This window comes from Cotesia typhae, unplaced genomic scaffold (assembly GCF_013202065.1).
Source record: "Cotesia typhae breed Kobodo isofemale line unplaced genomic scaffold, CoteBio_Ctyphae contig_33, whole genome shotgun sequence".
NCBI classification, from domain to species: domain Eukaryota; kingdom Metazoa; phylum Arthropoda; class Insecta; order Hymenoptera; family Braconidae; genus Cotesia; species Cotesia typhae.
In genome coordinates, this window is record NW_027423741.1 from 1,885,179 (window position 1) to 1,911,717 (window position 26,539).

General features: G+C 26.3%; 1 protein-coding gene across 1 annotated transcript in view; it reads left to right on the plus strand.

Annotated features, from left to right (window-relative positions):
• Positions 1-26,539, plus strand: part of LOC141526472 (uncharacterized) — a 39,043-nt gene that overhangs the window by 4,388 nt on the left and 8,116 nt on the right. Inside the window, exons 2-5 of the mRNA XM_074241507.1 lie at positions 14,969-15,104; positions 22,241-22,439; positions 24,173-24,380; positions 25,235-25,559. Coding sequence (XP_074097608.1) covers positions 14,969-15,104; positions 22,241-22,439; positions 24,173-24,380; positions 25,235-25,559 — 868 coding nt within the window. The remainder of the gene's footprint in view (positions 1-14,968; positions 15,105-22,240; positions 22,440-24,172; positions 24,381-25,234; positions 25,560-26,539) is intronic.

The following is a 26,539-nucleotide window of genomic DNA, read 5'->3' on the forward strand; positions in this document are numbered from 1 at the left end:
GAACATTATTGACCTTTTATTCAAATTTGAAGTGAGTAAATTTGTTTTTTTTGTAACTTTTATTTATATTTTTTGTTATCGTCTAAATCGAATGTTAAAGCCTCAATCACTCACCCGTACATTGATCATTGCGTAGTCAGAGTATGCACATAAATAATTATATGCATGTATGCTGTTACGTATGTAACATACATACTCGAAAAATTGCATTGCTGTATTTTAATAAAAATTAAACGTATGGTGATTATACAAATAAAGTTTAGAGTATGTTTTATAATTATTTTTATGATTTTTTTTTTTTTTTTTTTTTTTTATGAAATCGAACGGAACAAAACGAGAAATGGAAGACTGCGAATGTGCATCGCGAGTAGCGAATTGTAGTATTGTATAGTACGGCACAATGCAGCTTGCTGTAAATCGAGAAAATAAAATGAAAGAAATTTAAGTAGTCGAGCAAGTTTGATATGACGTATGCATGTGTCGCGCCTACTCGTGACCTCCAAACCGAGTTAAGAAAACCACGTGCATGTGAGATGACCGGGTTGTCTGACAGACAGTGTAAACCCATGCTTTTTTTGTAGGAATTTTGTTGTTTGTATTCTGGTAGGTTTTTTTAGAACAAAAAATTGTTTTTCTCACTGTGAGATAAATTACAATACTTAAATTTCGGACGATAAAAATTTTTCATTAATCATTTTTTAATTTTTTTACACAAGAAAATTTTCCGTGGTAAGATTTTCAGCTGACATCATTTTTTTTCTCTTTTTTATAAATTTATTTTACGAGCAAGTAACTTGGTGAAAATTACAGAAATTCTCTGCTGATTAAGCAGATGATAGAGATCAATGTTAATCCTTTGGACATTCATCTTATTTTTAAATTCTATTCGATAAAATCATTCAAAACAAAAAATACAAATTTTTAAAATTTTTATTCATCCTAAAAAATATTACGTGGAAGAATACTGTTTGTGTTAGGAGTCGAAATAATCATTGTATTTATATTTTTATTGATATTATGAATATAAATTTACACTTGAGTAGAGCACGTATATGAATAAAGCGTGTACTGATCGCAAGAAAGTGTATACATAATATTATTTGAAATATTTATTTGTAATTAAATCGGAAACTACCGACCGAAATGTAGCTGGCATTAAACCAGAATTAATCTTGGCCAAGTGGCAATTTCCATTCATACCTTGTTTTCTCAACTGTATGTCAATTAATTACTCGTTAAGTAAACTCATAATTTTTCCAAGGTTATCAATTATCAAATCGTTATTTTGTAGAAGATTTGTATGAAAAATTTATCAAAATTCTATAAAATACATACAAAATTTTAATTAGTATGTCTTTTGAAACTAAAAAATTTTAACTTCAAGAAATCAACATTTTGAAAAAAAAAAAAAATTATTTCAAAAATTGGTTCTCGGAAAATTAAATTTATAAATAAAAACAACGTTAAAGATATAAACATTTTTACTGAGTATCGATGATGCAAATGTATAAATAAAAATAAACCTAAAACAATGGAATGAATTTTGTATTTTTTAAATGACTTGATTAATTGCTCAGTTGTTGTTTTTTTTATTTGAAAAATAATATATAACTGGTAATCAATAGTCAAAGACATTAAATAATTTACGAGCGCGGCTTAGATGAAAGTCTAAAGAATAAGCTACGACATCACAAGGTATATAGAAATGTTTATTTCTACTCTGATGTTTGTAATCTATCACCGTTGCTAATGTAACGATTGAGATGCCTGTACTGGTTCTGTATTGCAGTAACTGTTGCATGATATGCTTTTATATATTTATAATATATTAAATATATATCGCACTTATGAAAGAGTATTTTGTAGTCGAAAAAATTTGTTATCGTCTGGATAGATAAGAGTTTGATCTCGAATCAGTGTTTGGTGAATATCAGCACAGTGAGAAAATTTTTATATTTTTATTTACTAATTCTCACATCAATAACTATTGATAAAAAATGTACGATAATGTTCTGAATAAATTATCAAAAATGATAAATCGCTATTTTTGATTTAAGAATAATTAATGAAAAGAATAAAGTCATTTTTTGTTTAGCAAATTTTTTTGAAGTCTAGACCGAGTCTTATTTTGCTTTAAATCTCTGAAAATTTTAAAATATCGCACTTTACATGATCCTCACTGTTCACCTAATTGATGCTTTTTTTGTAGACTGTATTCGTCTATTTTTTAATACTCTTTTTTTACTGCCTAGCAAAGCTCATCTATCTTACTGTCAGTCTACAGTTATTCGTGGGTATGAGTCACTGTTTGAGCGAACATACATATAAAGATGTACATATAATATAGTAATAATCTACCACACAAAATTCACGTTTGTAACGTGTGTTATCTTTTAAAACAATGTTACATTATTCTATTCTATGAAGTCATTATTAAAAAATTTTACATGTTTCTAGAATTGTCGTAGTTATGTTAGAGCTGCTGAATATTTTTTTTTGCAATTTTGCTATTCAAAATTTTATATTTAGATCGAATAAGTACAATAATAAAATAACTAATTGCTACAACAATCATTTATATATTTATTATAAATTAATTCTATCATTAATTAATGACTGAAAAAAATGATTTATATTTTTATAAATTTGAAGGAATTTTTTGTTTTTATTTTTGTAATAAAGTTAAAAATTTGTAACTAAAATTACCAAAAAAAGTATGTTTAAATTTTAACGACGCAGTTTAAGTTATTTTGATTAATGAGGTACACGCTACAAAATTGTTTTTTATATTTCTCTTAAAGTTCTAATTCTTATTTTCTAAACTGTTTTTTTTTTTTATGGCCTTTTAAAAACGGATATCAATGAAAGAAAATTAATTATAAATATATTACTCGATAAATAATACTTGTAAATAATATAAATTAATTTTCTGTTAAATAAATACCAGATGGAACCGTTATTCTTTTTTTGTACGCTTTGTTGTTAATTGTTAATCATAAATTGATAAATATTATTTATCTGTTTTAATTATTACTTTTTAATTGTCAATTATGTTTTTTTTTATTCTTATTATCATCAATTATTTTATGTTCAATATTAATACTGAAAATTAATTATTATCTAAAAATAATTGACCATTTAAAAGACAAAGTACATTAAACATACGATGTGATTAAATGCAAATGTGAAAAAACAATTTTCCATTGTTTAAATACGTAGGAAAAGTTTAGAAAATTTGATGATATTTTACGACTTGTTTACGCATCAGAGCAGTAGTTAAATCCTGTTAAGTATAGAATTATTATTATATAGCTAAGGTCGTCCAAATGCTATTTTATTATTACAATTATTATTGTTGTTATTATTATTAATTGTACTCAATGTCATTTATTGCTAGATTTATGTCGAGTCATATAAAAAAAGAAAATCGTACTCAACTCATGCCAAATTGTTACTGATTCACTCCTTGCGAACTATATTATGCATACCTTAACTATTTTTATTATCGAGGGTTATAACTCGTAAGCAATTTTAATTTGCAATAATTTAATTGATATAAAATAAATGCAAATTTTTATTATGTAAATCTGTTTTATTCTTAGAATTATTAGTTACAAGAAAGTTAATATCCATATAACTAGCACATTCTTTAAATAATAGTTTAGTAAAGTATAAATTTTAAATTTAATTGACAAACAATTTTGTCGTAAATAATCTTTAGTCTTCCTGTATCTTTAATATTTTTATGGCAGAAACTTGCTTTCCCCAAACACATGCATATAATTTTATTCTTGCGTTGTAAATAAAATTTTATTCCGTATAAAAAAAACTATTTTGTTTGTATAAATTTAAATAATCAAATTTATAAAATAAAATAAAATAGTTTTGAAGTAGAAAAAAAATTTCCTTGATATCATAAAAAGTTTTTTTGATACTTGTGCATACATTAGAGTGGCTAACTATTTTTGGACGTGAAATATGAAGAAAATATCTTTTTTAACTAATTTTTTTATTGTTTAAATTAGTAGCATATTAATGACCTCTACATTCAAATTAAAAAAAAAAAAAAAAACTTGATTGAGAAGTTTATATTTACTAAAAGAATGAGTCTAGTGTTTTTTCGATTTTCATCAAAATTTGAGGAAAAAGATGTTTGAAATTTTTTAAATAAAATTATCCATACAGAAATCTACAAAATAAAAATGTTTTATGTTTAATTTCATTTTATTAATTAATTAAAAAGTGAAAGAATTAAAATAATAAATATTATTTTTCACATCCAAAATTTCGTAAAAAAAAAATTTTTTTTAATATTTTAAATATTATTTAATTTGACTCTTTAATTTTCTAAATATCAAATTTCACTCAAATTTGTATTTATCAATTACAACAAAACCTTGACACTAACGCTTGTTAAAACACTTACCATCGCCTTATGCATGCATCGCAAATGCATATCGTACAAATAAAACGTGTATCATGCACACTGAGTATAGTTACGTAACGTGGCACGTTATCCATCGTAAGCATCATAGTCACTGCAACCGGAAAAGATATATAGATATAGAGATATACTTTTCTTTACATGCATATGCACATTATCAATGTAGGATTTGTATTGAACTTATTAAAAATTTAATTCATGTAGTTTATTTCAATCCATTAAAAAGACATCAACAGAGTGTTAATTATTATTATAATAAATGAATTATTTATAAGTTTATTGAATTTAAACCTGACAATTATTGTTACATTTTAAAGTATCCAGTTTATCCATTTATCATATCTATGATTTATTAATTATTAAGTAATGGATAGATTATTAATTATTCAAGTAAACATATTATTAATATGCTTCAGACGCGTATGATCGTTTGATTTGATGTTAGAATTTTCGAGATACAATATTTCTTCTTATAGTAAAGAGAATTTCAAGAAATGCGATAAGACTCAGGTTATAAACTTTCCGCAAAGTCCTAGCATAAATTGATTACTCTATATCGTCATATTATCACTATGAAAAATTGTTATCGACTTCATTAGCAAATATTATTGATGGTATTATTATTTATAAAAATTTTTTTGCCTTTTTAATAAATTATTTTAAAAAGTTCAAATAAACTCATGCAGAATATTGGAAAAACTAAATTCAAATTTTTAAATAATTTTTTTATCTTACACTTGTTTATAAAAAATTTAATTAAGGTAAATTTATTTTGCTTATTACTTGGATCTGTAAATCCCGAGTTTCTTTTGTAATAAAATTAGATATTGACGTCAATGACAGACAGAATTAGCGCGAAATAATTACGATGAATATTACTTTTACTATGATGGCTAATAAATTAAAAAATATGATTTCCTGAGTGGAAAAATCTAATTATTTAGAAAGAAAACCCATTCAAATAATACAAATTAAAATTTAAAGGATTGTTGTTGTAATACTTGAATAAAAAATGAAGTTTAACAATAAAAAAAAATTGGAAATACCGGCCGATTATTATAAGAATTTTATTTTAGCGAATTAAACAACGGAACGGCCAATTAAACGTAAGACAATTTATATTTCACACATACGCTAAATAGATTTTATTTTATCCATATAATATACATTGATGTGGCTTTATATGTGTTGAATAAACGACGTAAGTAAATTCTTAACTAGACGGAATTGCTCGCAGCGAGTGCAATTCAATTGCGACAAACAAAATGCACTTCATTTTGACGCCGACAGTATCTTTTGTAACGTATATTTAATTTTTTAGATTTTTATTTTAGCTTAGCTCTTTAAATTTTTATGTACTTTAATGCTTACTGGAAGCTTTATTATTCTTGAAGAAAGTTTGCATAGTAAACAAACTACTATGTAAATAAAATATCATCGTTATTGCAAACTCTATATATCTGTACCTAGTTAATGAATATTTATCCTCGCCATAAAAAATAATTTAATGGGCAATTTAAAATTTTTCGACGGTCGACTATCGTAATATATATAACAATAATTTCATAAGATAAGTTCAAAAGTGTTTTCGTGACTCAGTAATTTTGTTTTCGTAATTTTATACATATATAAAAGTACAAAGTCTCTAGTATCATAGAGACACGTGAGCTTAGATATTTGCATTATTTGCATTGCTGCCTAGACAGTTTGTTCAATTAAAGTCGTGAGAAAATTTATTTATTTATCAGACAAAGTGTCGTGGATATTTCCACTGGTCAACTATTATTTATATTTGTCCTTTTATAATTTATATGACAATAAAAGTTGTGAAATTTTATTTTAAAACAATTTTATCTATGCAGTAAATTTTCTCTTTAATAAATTTTGACAGAATACAACAACTGTATAATTTTAAATAAATTTTTAAAATTATAAATTTAATTATACATTAACACTGGTTATTATAATTCAAATTACGTGCGCTAACCGATGCGCCATCTATGTACGTCATATTACAGATTGCCAACGTAAAATAAAGGAAAAAAAAAATTTTTTTTAGCACTATATTTTTGATCATTTATTTATTCAATTAATTTTATAGCTAAAAATATAATTTACTAATTGAATTGATGTAGCTTTGACAAAGCTTTGAATAATTTGAGTGGCAATTTAATTAATTAATTCACACTATTCAAAGTTCAAAAGAAGTAAAATCGGGAAAAAATACTTTACAATTTATAATCTTGATTGCATTTTAGTAATTAGCTTTGAGATTTGTCTTTCATATTGAAATTTGATTTCGTAATGAAACAATAAAACCACAGTAACGTCAGAATCGATATTTAATACCCGTAATAGCTCGAGTTATTAACTATAATATTCAGAGATAACTTCTATGGATAATTAATACCGCTAATTATCACTTCTGGAGAACTGAATATTAATATTAATATTAATATCAATATCAATGAAATAATTTATTGAGATTCAGCAGCGAGACTGAGATTATTAATAAAACTACTGAATAAAAGCTTTCACAATTTATATTTCAGTAATACTTTTTTCAATAAGCAGAAAAGCTCACTTTGTGCTTTGTCAGCAGCACCTTAGGCCAATGAACTAGTGCACGAACGACCTCGTTACTCCATATCACGCAGAAATAGAAGATATCACGAAAAAATATACCGATTGTCACTGCTATTATTATAAGAGCTGTAGTAATTTTTAACTTGTGATCTTATTATAACTTGATCGATGTAAATAAGTTGAGTGGAAAAGCTTTTAGCCTGCGTGTCTCTTAGTTGATAAGTGTGTTTTAAAAGCTCAAACATAACATCCAAGTGCGATGACCTCCTCTGGTACCGGCTGATGTGAATGATGAATAAAAAAAAAATTATCTTGACAAAAAATTATTCCTTTGGGTCTAATTGTTTTAAATCGCGGATTTTAATATTTATCGGTCTGCTGAAAATAACTGCAGTTTGACATGACGGATTTAGTTTTTTTTATGTTATTATGATCCAAAGCTCAGTGATGATGATAATGAGAGTAGCTGGAGAGAAGTCGTTCATTGAACTTTTGCATGATCGGATTAAATTACTTTGGAGGATAGAAGGTAGCTGGTATACATTTTATGGATCGATATTGCTGCAGCAGTAACAGTCATTGTAACTTTAAGTAATCAATTATGCGGAAAAGAGTTTATAATTTGTTCTCTTACTAATAATTTCATTCAGTCGATTCATTTTTTATTTTTTTCGATAGAAAAAAAAAATTAATCATAAAAAAATTAAAATTTTTTTTTAGCAACAAAAAATTATTTTAATTAATTTAAAAAATTTTAAACGCAATATGTGTAATTTTATGATTTTATTTTAATCATTAATTATTTTTTGCAAGTAAAAATCAAGATCGACAGAAATTAAAAATATTTCAATAATTTTTTCTATTTGGAATTAATTAAAAAATAAATATTATAATTATAGAATATTTATTTTTATCTTAAAATGTATACAGTAATATTGACACTAAAAAAATGAGCGTGTAAAATTTAAATTAAAAAAAAAAATCTCATGTCAAAGCAATCTCCTTCTTCTTCTCCTTCTTTTGAATAAAATGAATTTATAAATATTTATAGTTGTTTTTACCGAAATGAAGATGAAGAGTAATGTTTAATGAATGTCCAGTGATCTAAAAATATTAGCTTAATAGTCGACTTTAAGTTAGGGGCATTAACCGGCACACGCAACAGCCAATTCAGTTAACCGATAATAGCAGAAGTCAGAAAGCCGGTCAATATTTAAAGTTGTATGACCCGCGAACTGTTTAGAGGCTTTGTATTTTGTTATTATTTTTTTTTATTCAAGTTTATGCAACTTATTACCTCCTATTTCGGTACAATATTAATTTTTATTATTTTATTTTTACACCTACACAGCGAATCTTTACAGCAATGACGGTAAAAAGCTTATTTTCAATTAATATTGTTGGCACACTTGCTTTCTGATCCCATTTAACCGTGCCAATAAAATATAAAACAGTTGATAAATAACATAAACTTTTCTTCTCACTTCTTATTCTGTTTCTTGTCCTCGTAATCATTGAAAATTTATTTTGACTCAATGTTGAAAATATGTATTTATGTACAGATATTTATAAATTTCAATCATTGCCAACTATTTTGTTTTAAAAATTCCATATTTTTATATTTTTAATTTTATGAAAACTCAAATTAATATTTATTATTACTAAAAAAAATATATATTCACTATTTTTAGAATTTAAATGAGTTTTTTATACTCGCCCACGTTTTTAGAAATTTTTATTCAAGAATTATATTTTTGTCTAATATATTTTTAATTTAACTTAAAAAAAAAAGGTATAAACCAGAAAGTAAAATTATCGTCAAATTTTATTATCCGGCTTTGAATTTGATAGTAACTTTTTTTTTTCTCATCTGCATTTTCCTCGACAATTATTGACTTGACAACTAGGTCACAGGGGTAGGTTGAATATAATTCGATTAAAATAATGAGTCGGCTATTACATTACACTTTATTTGAAGAACTATTACTATTACTGATACTGTTAAAGTTAAAGAATGGGTACACCAAAAGTATCACAGGAAGTAACTAATAATCGCATTCATTGTCAAATATTATCATCGCTGAGAAAAAAAATAATTTTTATTTTTTCGATGACACGTTATTACTTGACGCTATCAATGATTAATTTAATTGAAGTTGTATCGAACTCGATTATTTGATCGCCTGCAGGCAAGTTAATAAATAACCGCGCAATACCGCTACAAAACAAATTGATAATTGTCCAACACTTGATAAGAAATTTTCCATTGAGGGAAGTGACAATTTAAAAATTAATTAGGTTAAATACGATTATATTAATTCAATTTATTACGAAAATTAAAAAAAAAAAAATGAATACAATCGTTTTTAAATAAATTAAAGTAACTAAAAAATTTGTAATTTCGATTACTTGACGTTAAAATGAACTATAATTTAATGTACTTTTTACGACTATTTTTTTGTCGGAGAGTCGCGTTCAAAATATGTAATTTCGTGCCTTAAAAGCAAGCTAGTATTAACTGAATTTTATGGCTTTGTACTTGGTCTGGTCAAAGGACGGGTTTGACGTCATGAGTCTCGAGTTCGGAGAAATTATATAAAAAAAAAATATATATATATATATATATATATATATATTATTCTCATTCTACATTCTCCATAAAAGGCAACGTTCTTTCCTTCGGGATGTAAACAAATATTTTGAACAAAAAAATTCCAATAATAATAATAGTAATAATAAGAAAAACCCGTGAAAAAAATTTCTGATGTCGTCATGCAGCCAATTTTGATACATAGCTACATTTGCTAAACTACAAACCGATTTAAAGCTCTTCAGTAGATTAAAAATTGATTTTTTTTTTTTTTTTGTATTTTAATATAACACGCCAGACTTAACTCTCTTATAACGAAACGATTTAGAGATCATACGCCATCTGTTAGAGATTTTTAACACTATCTTTGTCAAAAAATTATATGGAAGATAATAATAATAATTTAGTGCAGCTTTTGTTAAAAATATTGATTCAACTGTTACTCTACTTTAGTTGTCTTTCTTAAATTTCGATTAGTCTGTCGATATTTGTCTGTTTGAGAACAAAAACTAACAGCTATTTTAACATTAGTAAATATGAAGAAAATATCGATTTCAACACCAAGTTTTATTTGTCTTTCTCAACTTCCAATAAAATCCTGTCTATATCCACGTAAAAACTAGTCAGACATAAACTAAACTTGTTATTAATATTTTCACATTAATAATTATTATTCATTTATATATCACACACACGATACAATAATTTAAAGCTGGATTGTTTATTATTACTGGATAAAAGTGGCTATTTCTACTTTTATTTATCCATACGTCTCAACGTCTTGAATGTTTATTTGTTCATTTATTCATTAGGCGATAAATAATTAACAATGCGATTAATTTAAATGTTTGTTATTGCAAAGCATTATATCACAAGGTAAATATTAAAAGGATGTGGATATTACATATGTAACTAAATGTTTATTTAACACAAGCATTAACGCAACTCGGAAAAGAACCCGGAAAATCGAATTTAAACTGTTGGCCGGGTTAGTTAAAATTCTAAAAGCTTGCAGAGTACAGCTGCTGTTGGCGTTCCCTGCCATTCTGTTTCTGCATGGAAACTCTCCAGTATATATATTTGATTTTCTTGAAGACATGGATTTGCGCACATCCTCTTCAATAAATCTTTACGAGGCGATAATGTCGTTTACTTTAACTAACGTCAAAAATAATTTTAAATCCAATTTGTTATCTACGAAAATAAATTCTCTTTTTGAATTTTAATCTACTCTACTTGTATTACACAACGTAATATATCTTTTGGAAATATGTTCTGCTGGCGCTCGAGCTATTATTTATTTGGACATTAAATTTGCACCGTTTAATATGACATGGCTTCAGTTTTAAGATTATATCTATTTTATATTTATGTATGTTACTTATTTTATTCCTTAAATTTATTCTAAGTTCTAAAATTTATTTTGCTTTTTTTTAAACACACGCAAATAATTTTTTTAAACTCAAGAAACTTCAAAAAATTACTTGAATAAAATTCTTTACAAAAAAATTCAAAAAATATTGCTTTAAATTTTTTTAAATATTAAAATTTTCTTTCTTTTTTCAAATTCGCTAAATTAAAAATTGAATGAAAAAAAAAATTTATTATTTTTAATCAAACAGAAAAAGTTTCGATTTAAATAAAATTTATTTGATCTTAGAAAAAATTTCTCGCTTCAATAAATTTCTGTTTGATAAAAAAAAATTATATTTATCTTTTTAACCAAAAAAAAAATTTTTTTTTCAGCAGCCAAAACTATTTTGGTCTTTCTTAATAATTTTTCTGGCTTAAATAAATTTTTTTTTTTTTTACAGTTGAATTATTTGCCACCTCTTATCATTTATTTCAAAATAATAAAACTGAACATTCAGCTAATTTAATTATTATAAAAAAATGAACAAAAAATGTGATTAAATAAATATTTATTTAAATTCTACTTTTTGTGATCATAGAAAAAAAAATCTGAATCAATAAATCCATTCGAGATTAATTATCATCATGATAACATCCATATATCTGAAGCATAATATAAAAACAACTTAGTGTTCCCAAAAGAATTCTTTCAATCAAAATTTGTTCTACAATTATTTATAGTAAGAGGCTATCAATATCAGTCATATCAAATTAGTGTATCGAAGTGTGTTTTTTATGTCAGTGCGCCCGATGTTTTTCATTTTACAAGAGCGAAGCATCGTATCTTTGAAGCGAGTAATAGAATGCGAGCAAAGCCACTAGTATTTCTAATTCTAAATATAGATATAAAATTCCAACATTGATTTAATTTAATTGTCCCAAACGATTCATAATATCTTTCTAGTAACAACTGATAGACGTTAGTATAACGTCATTGATAAATTGGCGTTATTAAAACGAAACAGTATATAAACTGAGAATGAAACTATTTATGTCTAACGATAATATATTTTTTTCAACGCAGTGTTAAAAATAAATAAATAAATTAATTAAAAATATTTTGAATCTCAAGTTGATAACTGAGACATTTGACGTTTCAAAACAAATTAATTCACGGTGTGTAATTATTGTGGGCTGACAAATAAATTCACGGTCACACGAGATCATTAACCAATTCAAGGGCACTAATTTACGGCGAATTTGGCGTCAATAAACATTCCAAGGATTTCGAGACCTTTATTCTGTTTTTTAGGTCTTTAGTTTTTGTCGTGCTGTTTTTTCTGCTGACTATTCAATAACTGTCTCTGCGTGAAGTTTTTCATTATTATAAGCGTCATAAGATGATTTATATAACTGAAAAACATGCTTGAAGAATTCTAACATGCTATAATATGATACGTAAAAAAAAAAAAAAAAAAAAAAAAAAAAAAAATTAAAACCATTTTTTCATTTTATCCGCTGATTTATTTACTGTAAATTTTTTTTAAAATTCCTTTCAAATTTTTTAGACTAAAAATTTTACAACATCAAAAATAAAAATTCTATTTCAGAAAAAAATGAAAAATATAATCAAGAGTTGGTTATTATTATTATTATTTTTTTTTTTTTATTAAATAAAATACTGAAAAATTTTAATGAGCTTCCGTGTTTGAAAAATGACATCCTTTTTTTTTTATCTCCCGTATTATCAGTCTTATTTTTACGATAATCGATTACATAAACAAAAAAGATAATTTATTTATATCGATTAAGTCATTTCTTATCAATTTACCCTCTACCATGAATTGTACAAACAATTCATATATGCCAACAACAGCGAATTGCAAAAATATTTGTGGTACTACTTATCGTCCATGACCCGAATCAGTCACTCTATTTAAGCGTGCTACTTCTTCGCACTTATTATAATATTAATCTGGTATCTCATTTTATTTCCTTAGATATACTAATAAAATAAAATACTATATCAGCCCTCAAGCTATTATAATAATCTATCGTTAAACAAATTTATCTACAACTAGCGCCTTTAAACTCTATCGAATCATAATGCACTTTCTCATTCAAATTTCCTAGCACACGTCAAAAAAATATTAAAAATTTAATTATAAATTTTTTTTACTCTGATTAAGTTTAGAGAAATCGATACACAATCTACAGTAGAATAAAATAAATATTTTTGAGAGTGAAAGTGGGCTGATTAATGAATTAATAACACTATTCTGAATCAGCAATCGAATTCTATTTAAAATATATTCATGAGTGAGCGAAAGTTTAAAAGTTAAAAGTCATTTAATTCAGCTTAGACTTTTAAATGCCTTTTCTGATCTCGAGTAATCGCGTGGAAATCCGTTCATTAAATTTTTTAATTAATTTCCTCCTTTCGTTAATCACTTGGACTATTAAATATTTTCAGTCGTGGTGATGCAGAACTGCGATTGGATATGTGAGAGCAAAGGTGTCTCTTTCACCAGGTTTATCACCAGATCTCATATGTGTCATTGTCTTCACCCTTTCTCTCCTTCGGTAGATTATTGTATGCATTTGCCGCATTAAATCTGTTCTCCATATCTCACTAACTCAACCAAGACACGTTACACGTTACAAGTTCATTATAGAAACTTTCCTTGTTATTTATGTCCTTGAATTACGGCCGTCAGGTTATACTGCTGGTAGCTAGTAGAAATCCTCTAGATCTTATATCTCCCTATTTATCTCTTTGGTACACCATTCAGATTAAGATGTGAGTGATTATATCAATAAAACACAACATATTTTGTTGTAAATTATGCATTGACTATAAATTAACAGCAAACTCTTACTCTGTATGTATACAAAGATATAATGCTCCGACGAAATATTTAAAGAGTCTTTTTTGAAGCTTTCAAGTCTTTGAAGTCGCTACTCAAGCAAACATCTTGCTTGGAACGTGTTACCTTCTGTGAAAACCGTTTGCGAAAATCGGGACAAAATATTTAAACTGTAAAATGTTTTTCAAGTAAAAAAAAAATATTTAATTTAAAATATCAGATGAAAAAATAAAAAATAAAATTTATGGCTTTGGACGAAAATAAAAAAATTTTCAATTACATTGTTTGTGTTTTTGACAGATTATTTTGACCCAGAAGCTTTAGTTACTCACAAAAAACTCTTGGTCTGAGATTAATCTATATTTTATAGTCAGGAAAAATACATTCAAATTCAAATCAAGGTATTCTTAGCATAAAAAAAAAAATGTTGACGCTTTTGTCGTCTCTGACAGCGAAGAATTAATAAACAGGAATATTTTTGACTACGGGAAAAGTTTAAAGATCAAAAGATTAAAATCTATTACGAAATATATAAACTCTGGTATTATGATGATGATGGGTATCAATACAACGTTTACTGACGTTTTTCCTTTCGAAATTTTCGATCGTAAAGTATATGTACTTTTACTTTCATATCGGATCGTGGTTAATAATCTCGATCGTAGTGTACCTTTAAAGTTTTTACTAAAATCAACATTTTTTTTTTTCAAAAGTTTTTAATTATATTTTTTTAGTAATAAAATCGAATTTTTTAAAATTATTTTTTCGGTTTCAAATATTTTCTTTTAAATCAAGTTAATTATTTAATCAATGCTTCTGCTAATTTAAAATTTATTTAAAAATAATTTTTTAATTAAAAAGAACGATGTAAAAAAATTTTACCGTCTTATTGTTGATTAAAGTAATAAATAATTTGATAAAAAAATTATTTATGATCAATTTAGCGGAGAAATTCAAGTAGCTCAATTGGCTCAATGATATTATATTTTCCTTCAGCGAAAAAACTCCAAAGAATCTAATTTTTTTCCTCTTCCCCTGTAATATACAATATATCAGAGAAATCAATCATCGATTGCGTTAGATACTTTCTACAAAATTAATTTACATTTTTTATGTATCTGTTTACAGTTATTTACTGTGATTACACGGCAACAGGAAGATCACTGCAATTTTTAGAGGAATACATAACTAAAGAAGTACTGCCATGTCTTGGAGATACTCGTGCATCGACGTCAATTTGCAGCTTGCAGTCGTCACTCTTCAGGTAATAAATATCCTCATTTTAGCTGGTAACACGAAAGTGTGCATATTTTATGTAATTGCATTACGCATGCATTAAATATGTCCGCGTGCATAAGTAGAGGTCTATACTAATTGATGCCAGGTAACCCGAGGTCGGCGCCTTATCCGGAGTGTATCACGTTCAATGAATTCCAATAGAACACAGCTAAGCCCCCGGGCCAGATCTAAAGCGCGGGAAAGAACCCAAAGTAGCCAATGCGCGCGCAAACTTATCGCTAAATGTAGGCCAAACTCGGTACACCTTCTATCTCTGTGTAAGAGAGTCTCTGCTCAGATCAATATCCACACCGACTTCTATTCTATTCTATCCTCCGCGTACATAGTTTACGTTAATTTAAAGAGTTTGCTAAATACTTGACATTCTTGGAGAGGTCACGTGCCGTCAAAGGTGCAGAAAAATATAGCTTTACATTTCAAGAATTTTTTTGTGAACTGTTTAGTAGTTTTATTCTCGACTAAGAGCAAAATTGCGGAGAAAAACCTTTACTGTTAGCATACCAGCGCGTTGCTAAGAAAATTGTCGCCATAGCAACTGTTGTTATGCGACTGTACGCTGACAACAATTGATGATTTTTAAGTTTACAGTTTAATAATTCAAATTAATTTTTTTAAAACACAGTAAAAAATTATTTTTGACATTATTTGTGCAAAAAAAATTTTTTTTAACTGTGAAGTTAAAATTTTGAAATAAATCTGACCTTATAATTACTTTGGTATCAAATCTAAATCATTTTTTTGTAAAAATAAATTTTTATAAAAGTTTTTTTGCACAGTACAAAAAAATTCATTTGAGCCAAGAAAATATTTTTCTTCCTAATTATTTTCTTGAGGAAAAAAAAATTTTTTTTTTGACAAGAAATTTAACTTATTCCAACAAAATTAATTTTATTGGCTTAAGAAAATTTATTTGAGTCAAAAAAATCTTCTTGGTTGGAGAAAATTCAGCCTCTTGCTCCAAAAAATTAAATATAAAGATAGAAGTAAATTTTCATAAATGTTTTTATCCCGAAAAATTTTCTTGAGCCAAGAATTTTGCTCTCCAGTCAAGAAATTTTTCTTTCTGTGTAATATCTGATGATAAAAATTTATCTGTGGTGAAATGTAAAAAAGATTAATTGATAAAGAGAAATTAATCAAAATAAAATTGATAATTTTGATCAATTGTTATTTATGTACATTTGTAGTTTTGTAGCTCTCGCTTTCACCTAATCATGTTTAGCGGCAAATTCGATCGAAAGTCGCAAGTATATAGTTTAGATAGTTAGGTATATAACAGTTGTACACGTGCATACTTGCCTCATATCACATTCACCATAATCTCACATCAGACGATTCAATGAGCGGAACGTGAGTTACCCGATCGGATTTAACTCTCACGAGATTTACAAACCGCCAATTTTTTACTCCGCATTTGTAGAAAGTATATGCTAAATTATCGATTAAGTTAATTATTATCTAATGTCAAAGTATCTAATATATTTTTAATTATACATTTTTTTTTTAATTTTTGTGGTTCTTTATTGTAATATTTACAAAAGTAGTTTATTGTTTTACCCCGTGTTAAATATCAAATTATGATTTTTACTGAGAATAGGAGAGTTACTCGTAGCAACACCCTCGCACGCACACTATTTCCGGGAAAGCTGCATAATTAAATGAGGTGATATTTACACCACAAGGCCATAGTCACTATCATTCTATTCTCTTGTTTACAAATGTCGTACGTTACATTCTTTAATTCTGATAACACCTCGAGTGCCATAACACGATAAAAAAAAATGTTTTATTTAGTACAAATTATAATCTTGAATCTTGAGTCTACTACGATTCAAATATTTCTTTCATAAGAATTATTAGAAGATATTTTATTAACATGTTTTTTTTTAATAAATACAAAAATTTAGGTATGAGAATATTTTTTTGGATTATACAAAATATATTAATGAATCTTAATTAATTTAAGTCTTGAAAAAAAAGTATATTTTTAAAAAAATAAATATCTGGATTGAAAAAAAAAAATTCATTTGATTCAAGAGAAAAATTCTTTAAACAAGGAAATCATTTTAAAGCGCTTCATCGTTTTGATTTAAGTAAATTTTTTTTCTTGAATCAAATTAATTTTTTTTTTCCGTGTTCAGTTTAAACGACACATTGAATTGTGCAAGGTAACTAGATTCATTTTAAACAAAATGACAAAAAGTAAAATAAAAAATAAGAATCTTACCATTTAATTAATTCTACTGGTGAGTCCTTCTACGTAACATGGTAGCTGTTGCCAGTATAATAGCAAATTATTCCATTCTATTATACATAATACGCCTTCCTTCTTTGTTTAGATAGATTCATAGTTTGATATGAAGATTAGATATTTAATTTTTGTAAAAAAATTACTAAAAAAAATTTTTGGACTTGAGTAAAATTTTTATTTTGCTGCGTACAAAATAATAGTATTTTTGTTGGTTTAAAAATAATTTATGTTTAAATTTTTAATTTATTGAGCGAATGTACAATGTAAATAAATACAAAAATTTTAATAAAAAAATTTTTAATACAAAATTTTTCGACGCAATGACGCAAAATTTTTTACTGTATAAGTGTGTGAAAAATAAGCAAAAAATTATAAAGATATATTGAGATTTGGCATTTTTATTTCATAAAATGACCTAAAATTAAACATTGAAATTAGAGAGTTAATAAATAGACTTGAGACACGATAATATTAATGTTTGTGCAACTGAAATAAATAAAAGTATCGTGCAAAGTTCGGATCGATTTGAATTGTAGTGGAGAGGAAATAAGAGGACGGGTATAAACGCGTGAGAGACTGATAGAGGAACAGGAAATTCCAAGTTGTATGCCGAGGGGGTCTAATGTCTAATGGTTTTAAAAATGCGAATAAAATGCCGCCGTTTATCCACATTCACGACTCCGCCAGAGAGCAAGAATAGAAAGTTAGGAAGGAAAGTTTGTTCACAAAACTCATTGTGCCAATGTCAGCGCTGTTATGCATTTTATATTATCTTTATTTTCTGTTGTTTGTCCTTTTAGATCCACACCAATTACATACATATTTTATTGACGCTTAATCCAGCTTGAAAAAAAAATAAAAAGACATAAATGATTTCATTTATTCAGCTCGGTATTTTTGAGAGACAGTTAAGTTGTCAAGTCATGTACGAAATTTAATGAAAAAAATTTTTTGCAAAGAATTCGTTGAAATTTTTTAGAGAAACGCAATGATGAATCAGTCTTTAAATATATCTGAGTCATTTATTTTGATTAATAAAATTTATTTTACAATTGATTCGACACGATGGACTGCCGAAAAATATTTCTGGAGTTTTAGGTCATATTAAAAGTAATAATAATTGATGAATATTTTAAACTATTCAACAGACATGACTAATTTTTTATTTTTGGCAAAAAAAAATTTTATTCAATATTTTATATTTTTGAATAACAAATTAAAATTTTTAAAAATAATCTGTCAATGTATTGGATTTTTATAAAAAAAAAAATTAAGCATAATTTTACTCTTGATTGGACATTAATTAAAATTAATTAGCAGCATAAGCTTCTATAAATACTTGCTTATTAAAATAAGTAATTTAAAAACTATAAATACATGTAACCTTCACAGTGTCATCAATTGAAGCAAATTAACGTTCTATTAAAAAATAATATCATTTGTTTCAAGTGCGAAGATGTTCCTTAAAAAAATTCCTCAATTTTTATCCTACCGATAAAATGTAAGATCTAAAAAATAATTCAACTTTCTGTTGAAAAAAAATATATTTTGTATAATAATAATAATAAAAAAAGAATAAGCTGTGAATTAGTAATAGCAATAATTTATGATACAATAAAATAATAAAACAAAAAATAAATAGTTAGTAATAAAAGCAAATAGTGTCGTTAAAAAAGAGTAAATAATGGAGTAAGTTAACAGATTTTCTGATTTTGATTAGATTAAATATTTGTTGTTAACAAATATGTTATTTTTTTCGAATCTAAGATCGGTCTTCATAGTTATTTTATTTCCAGAGTAAAACGATAATAAAGACCTAGCGGTAATAAAGCGTTTGGTGATCATTAATGTCGTCAAGGCTATAAATAATAATTACCTAGTTAGGATGATCCAAGACAAAGAAAATTTAAATAAAAATAACAAGAAAATATTGTAGGCTCTTTATAAATATAAATAATTTATTGATTTAAAAATATTATTTTTTTTTTCTCATTGGTCAAAGTTATGTCTTCAATTTCATTTTTAAAAATTATAAAAAATTTGATGAGTTCATTGATAAAAATAAAACTTAATTTCAAGCTATACGATATTTACGAGTAATACGAGTCTTAGCGTTATTGTACACTACTCTACACACAACGCAGTAGTAATATACGGTATATATATATATATATATATATATATATATATATATATATATATATATATATATATATATATATGTACCTCTAGCAAAAAACTAGCTGATTATGCTCTAAAATAATTCCCGGATATCTAAAGTTACGATGACGATTACAGTTCTGAGTATAAGTATCACAATTTACAATTTATTTTATCAAATAAAAGAAAATACAGAAGCAGTGTAAAAAAAATATTTATTACCTCATCGTCATCGTACCTTGAATTGATAGATAATAATCCACCGGCTTAATTAAAGTTACAGCTTACTTTCATAAACTTCAATCTCAATATGTATGTAATTATGTTTGCGATCGGTGCGGTGTTATGTATAACAGTATCGGATATCGGTATCGGCAAAGAAAATGCCAGAGAAAACGCCCCCTGTGTCAAATTATCAACCTATTTTATTTATTTATTTGCTGATAAAAGGCTTGCAGTTTGTAGAGACGCAAGCCACACTTCCTTTTAATTCTCCTTTTGCAATTAGAGAATTGATGTTTTGATGTCCCAAGTAATGAGACAGTCGCAGTGGAAATGCAAAGAGACCTTGGGGCGATTCGGTGACTCCAGAGTGGCATGGAAGCTCACAAAGCCTCTGATTTGAGTCACATTCAGCTTTTTTTATACTAAAGCTCAAGGTTGTCACCCAAGGCTCATTATTTTCTTTTTCTTTTTTTTTTTTAATTTATGTTTTTATAGCCTTGTTTACTTTCAAGCCGCAAGTCTATATGTGTACGGATTTGTGTCATTAGCGAACAACGACATTAAATGTATCATTAGCTTCGCTTAATAAAAAGTCTATTTTTATTCGAAAATAGCAGCCGGATTTCTGAATCGAAGGATAATTGTTTTTGGATGATTATCGAAGTGGAAATAATTTTTCTTGTTAAAAAAAAATTGAAAATTTTTACCAGACAAAATTAGACGAAATTTCTAGTGAAAAAAAAATTTTATTTGATTCAAGAGAAATATTATTGATCTAAAAAAATTATTTTGAAGAAAATTTTGTCTTGGTTCAATTTTAAAATTTATTTTCTTACTGAGAAAAATTTTACATTACAAAAAAGTATTTAAATTAATTAATTAATTAATTATTATTCAAATTTTGTTGATGTAGTCAAAATTAGCATTCATTATTTTATTTTTTATTAATTTTAATAGCCATCAAAAACTTTTTGTACTAAAATAATAATTAACAAGTTCTGGACTTTTTAAAAAAAAATTTTTTTTGAAAAAAAATGTCTTTGAATTAATTCGAATTGAATATTAAATTTAAAAAATAATATTTTTCTTCAATCAAGTAATTATTTTCAGTTTAAATAAAATAACGCATGACCTTTCTATTTATCTGATAAAAAAATCAGAGAATGAAGTTTGATAGGTTCGGCCAGTAGGCTACCATGAGAGTCTCGAGTTAAGAGAATGACATTTAGGGATCGGCATATCGGAAAAGCTTGAAGGGATAACCTAGCCTGGCCTAGATGTTTTAATGCATACTGGAGCAATAACGGAGTATCTTGTTTTATAGAAAAGTCCCTGAGTTGCACATGTACACAAGTTATACCTGATACGATACGATTAAAGTTTAGCGAGACATTATAGAAAGGAGTTTCTAGTATGTTCTAAGGAAGCAACTTTATTCGATATTCGTTGAGCTGTTGACACCGGCTCTCTCAGGCACAATAATCCAAGTCACTGGGTTTCTCGCAACAAGTACCGTAAACTTAGTCTTGTCCCGAAGACGAAACCGTTTATGGTATCATCAGTTAAGGATTAAGTAGTTTGATATACGTGTGTTATTAAAGGTGATGAGCTGATTGAGACCAGGTGTCATACTTTTTTCATCAAACACTTTTTATCAAGATTCAATTAAAATTTATTTAAAGTAAAATTTTGGGAATCGTCAAATAAAATGTTTTTTAAAATCAAGTTTTAATTTTTCACATAAATAATTTCAATGATAATTTTATTTAATGTCTCTTGAAAATATTTTATCTATTTAATTTTTCTTCGAATCTAATTAAAAGAATTAAGTGACAAATTAAAACAGAATTTTTTATTCGTCATTAGAAGTTACATAATTCCAATTATAAAATTAAATTTTTATTCTTAAAATTAATTTTAAAAAAGATTAGTTAATCTTTAAATTTTTCACTATTTAATCGTCAGTAATTTTTATATTAATAATTTAGATGGAAAAAAAATTATTTTATTAAATTTTGAACCCATTAGAAAATTCTTTTATTTTTTTTTTTTTAATTTTAACGATATTTTAAGCAAAAAAAAAAATTTTTTTTCTTCAATAAATCATCGACGAAGCGTCAACAAAATATTTGGCAGCTAAAAAAAAATTACAACACTATTACCTCTATCTTCGTAAGGTTTTTTTTATTCACTGCAATCAATCTGAAATAAATAAATAACCAGAAGTGATTAATTAGTAATTGAAGTGACCCATTAATAAAAAATACAATTTTGAAACTGAATCCGTAAAAAAGCAATAGTGATTGATAAAAATAATAAATTAAAATCCATTTAAGGCGGAGACCTTATTGAGACGTACAATAATTGTGCGTACCAATTTATTTAATTATCTGTCGCATCGGATCAGTTATATTACTGGCGGTTGAAAAAAGTAGCAGCTGATGACCGGACTGTGAATGTTACAGGCACGAGGCCAGAGACATCATTCGACATGCAGTCGGGGCCGGAGAGCAGGATGCTGTTCTCTTTACAGGTCATGGTACCGACGACGTTCTGCGGACTCTTCTTCGCCATCTTGACGTCCCCCGGAGGCCGACCGTTGTCTTTGTTGGTCCATTCGAGCATCGCACCAATTTGCGACCCTGGCGCGAACTCGGTACCAAGGTACGTTTATTTATATTCAGATTTTTAACACTGCTTCACACCCCATTAACACTTTCCTCGGTCACGGAAAATCCCGGATTTTTTTCCTGGTCAACGATCGCGACTCATCTTTTTTTTTTTTTATTTTATATTAGCTGTTGTTTATCTCTACCGTTGACGACAATCTTGTTAATTAATTCTGACGTTAATTTACTGAAACAATAAAAAGGGTTAAATTAAATATTTTCGGAATCAATAGTGGGTCATTGATGCTCATTTGTAACGAGATTGAAAAGTCAAAGTCCTGTGGAAAACTGCCAGAAGTTTTTCGTATTTAAACTTCGACCGTGCTTGATTCCAAGCCAACATCGACTACACGCCTTGGCAAGTTTGGCGCTCTATCAAGAACTAAACTCTTGTAGTTTTTTTTCTCTGTTGCTTACAGAATATTTATTATATATATTTTTTAAATTACAAGTCTTAAACTATCATCATTACCGGGTTTTTACATTTCTTCAAAGAAATTATGCTTTGTTTTATTACGGAACAACCGTGTTAACAAATCAAAAAATTTTTTTTGTATAGAATAAATCACAATTATCAAAAATTTAATTAATTTTTCGTATTATTTATTTATTAATATTTTTCATAATTTTTCCTTAATTCTGTTCTTTTTTTTAAATAAAAATCAGTCATTGTTTCTTTTAATTATTAGGCAATCTTTTTTACTTAAATTAACTAAATTTTTTTCTTTTTAATAAATTTCAAAGCAATTCAAAGCAAAAATTAAATTTTTCAAAAACATTTATGCTTTACAATTATTATAATAATTAAATAATTAAAAAATGTCACCTTTATGAAAGTAAAAGTTTCATTTAATTCTGTTTATAATTTACTCAATCTTATTATAATAATTGACTTGATTGTTGGTCGATCGACTATTATTAATATTATAATTTGAATTATCAGCAAAGTTGTGATACAATTTCAGTTAATTGCTTTCCCTTTGATTATGTTAATTGCTTCAATATACCACACAGTTTCCATCAATACATTCCAATTATCTAGAGACAAACATTTTGATAATTTTTTTTTGTTAAAAAGCACAATAAAACCTGACCAAAAAAAATTTTAATTAAAATGATCTTTAGGCCAATAAAATATTGCAGAATAGTAAAATTAAATTACAGCAATTTTTTTACTGTGAATAATAATTTTATTTTCTTTACCAATTCTTGTTTAATATTTTTCTATTTTGTAAAAAAAAAATCTTTACATTAGATAGCAAAAAAATTACAAAATTTAACCTTTGAATAATCAGGTCAATTATTTCTACTCCGCGGTTAAAACGTTAAATGAAACCAACATAAACTAGACAATGTCCGCCAATTACTCGACACATAAATTAAAAGATTTAAAATTATCTATCTGCACAGATATCGTAACAAGCATGTCTGATTATTAATATAATAGTATAGAAGAATAAATAATGCTTTAAATTACCGGATTGAACCCGAGTGCTATCAGCGAAAAATTACAGAATTATTTAAATTTGAATAAATTCCTTTGCGCAATCGACATAATCGCAATCTTGGCATTTTACTTGATACCTAAAGATCTTCCTTTCACTTTTTGACTCTTAACGATTCATAATATATGTAATTAATAGATCCAAGATGTGCTAGTGCAATGATCAATGATAATGAAGACCTAGCACTTATTTTGATGTAATAAATATTATTATCCGAATTTAGGTGGTGAGAATTGCTGAAACCAAAGAGGGATTTCTTGACTTGAATGACCTAGAGCGTAAACTTATTGAGGAAAAATCGTCAGAACGTATGATGGTTGGCTGCTTTAATGCGGCTAGTTGTATTACTGGTGTACTTGCTGATGACGTTGCAACCACTCTCTTGTTGCATCAGTACGGTGCATTAAGTGTGTGGGACTATACATCAGCCGGTGAGTTTGTTATACTTGTATTACTATTAATATTGTTATTATTTTATCAATCGATTATTCCGAATTTTTATTAATTTTTTTTCTTGATTTTTTTACTTAATAATAATAATTTAATTTTAATTAAAAACTCAAGTAAATGTTAAAAATTTATGAAAGTTGTCTTATAATAATTTTAAAAGTCTATTTTACAACTAAAAGTCGCTTGAAAGTATTTAATAGTCTGACCCTTTAATAATTATCTACTTATGTAAATATTAGAAAAAATAAAAATAATTACCATACAAGTTATAGTTATTTAAACTGATACAAATCACAAATAACAGAACTAACACGAGAGAAAATAATATAATCTACAGTTTGTATAATAATGAACTGCGAAAAACTGTCATAAATTGCGAAAAAAAATTTGCATTTAAAAAAATAATTAAAAAAAAATATATTAAAAAATTAGATCATAAATTACTACGTAAATAATTTATATATTTGACTGTACTTGCTGTTATTTAAATTTTTAACTAATATTATGAGAAATTAATATTAAAAAAGAAAAGAAATTATAATGAAGGTCAATGGTTCATCAACTTGGTTGATGCAGTTCAATTACTTTTTATTAATTAAATTAAAAACACAACAGCTGACATTGTAATTAAATTACTCTAATCAGTTAAACTTAAATTACTTTATATTAAATAAATTTACCAAGTAGATAAAAATTGTTTTTAAATTGTCACTTTCATTTTTTAATGGTTTAAGATTTAATAAATTGTATAAATTTTTATAAGTATATAAAAGTATTTAATTTAAGAAAAATAATAAAATAAAATTACAATGTATTTATTATTATTTATTTTTAGCTCCTTACGTTCATATGGACATGAATCCGCACTTACCAGGCGTAGGCGAAACTGCTGTGTACAAAGACGCGATAATATTTAGCGGACACAAATTTGTGGGTGGCGCGCAATCACCCGGTGTCCTTGTAGTCAAGAGGTCGTTGTTGAAAAATGATATTGCCATTGAAGATATGCGAGACTCCCACAGATATCTCAAAGATCCGGAACTCCGTGATGAAAGTGGTACCGCGGGAATTGTCGGATCTATTCGCTGTGGGCTCGCGATGCAATTGAAAGAAAATGTTACCACACAAGCTATTATTTCACGACAGGAAAAAATTTCCAAGTGAGTATTCACTTTTTTTTTTTTTATACTATTATTCGTTATAAAATAATTGTATCATGGGTATTTATATTTTTATATTATAAATTATGATAAAAATAACTTGCAACCTCGCAGTCACTGCGTGACTGCCGTGACGTAAACTATAAATAAATAAAATTTTGCTTCGTTAAATAATGACGTTAAATTGGACTGTACTCTCTTAAGTATTGACATTTTTTAAGATACAAGCTCATCCCAATGTTACACTCATCAAGAGCTTTCATTTGAGTACCCACATGTATTTTTGATATATTTTTCATATATACATATATATATAAAATATATAAATATATGAAAAATTGATGTGGGTACTCGAATGAAAGTTCTTGATGAGTGTTACATCGGGATGAGCTTATATCTTTAAAAATATCAATAATTCACAAGATACAAGGTCATTTCTTGATTATGTGTCTAGAGATAGTGTATTTTACCTTTTAAAAAAATTTTATCAATTAATTAATCAGTTTTCAAATTTATATAGCAGAAATTTTTCATTTTTTAAAACATAAAATTTTATTCTTAATTTTGTATAATATATTAAAATAATTTTATAAATATAATATTAAAAATAAACGATGAAATATAAAAATAACTAAATTTTATCAAAAATTAAGTTAAAATAAAAAGCTGTTAACACGATTTATTTCCTTGACTTCTATAGAAACCTTTAAATATCATATGTAATGACAAGATTATGTACTTTATCACTAGTTTATAAAACACTACTTTTTGTGATTTTTTAATGCTGTAAGGTGATCTTATCTGGTTTCAAAATTTATTATCAAAAAATCTTGTAAATTATATTAAGACTGAGATAAATTATTCTTTTGTCTGTACAAATAAGTTGATCTAAAATAAAAGTAGGATACCTTTGTAAATACTCAACTGTTTGTTGTGGAATTTTTTAGTACTCATATAGTAATAAAATAAACTTGATAAAC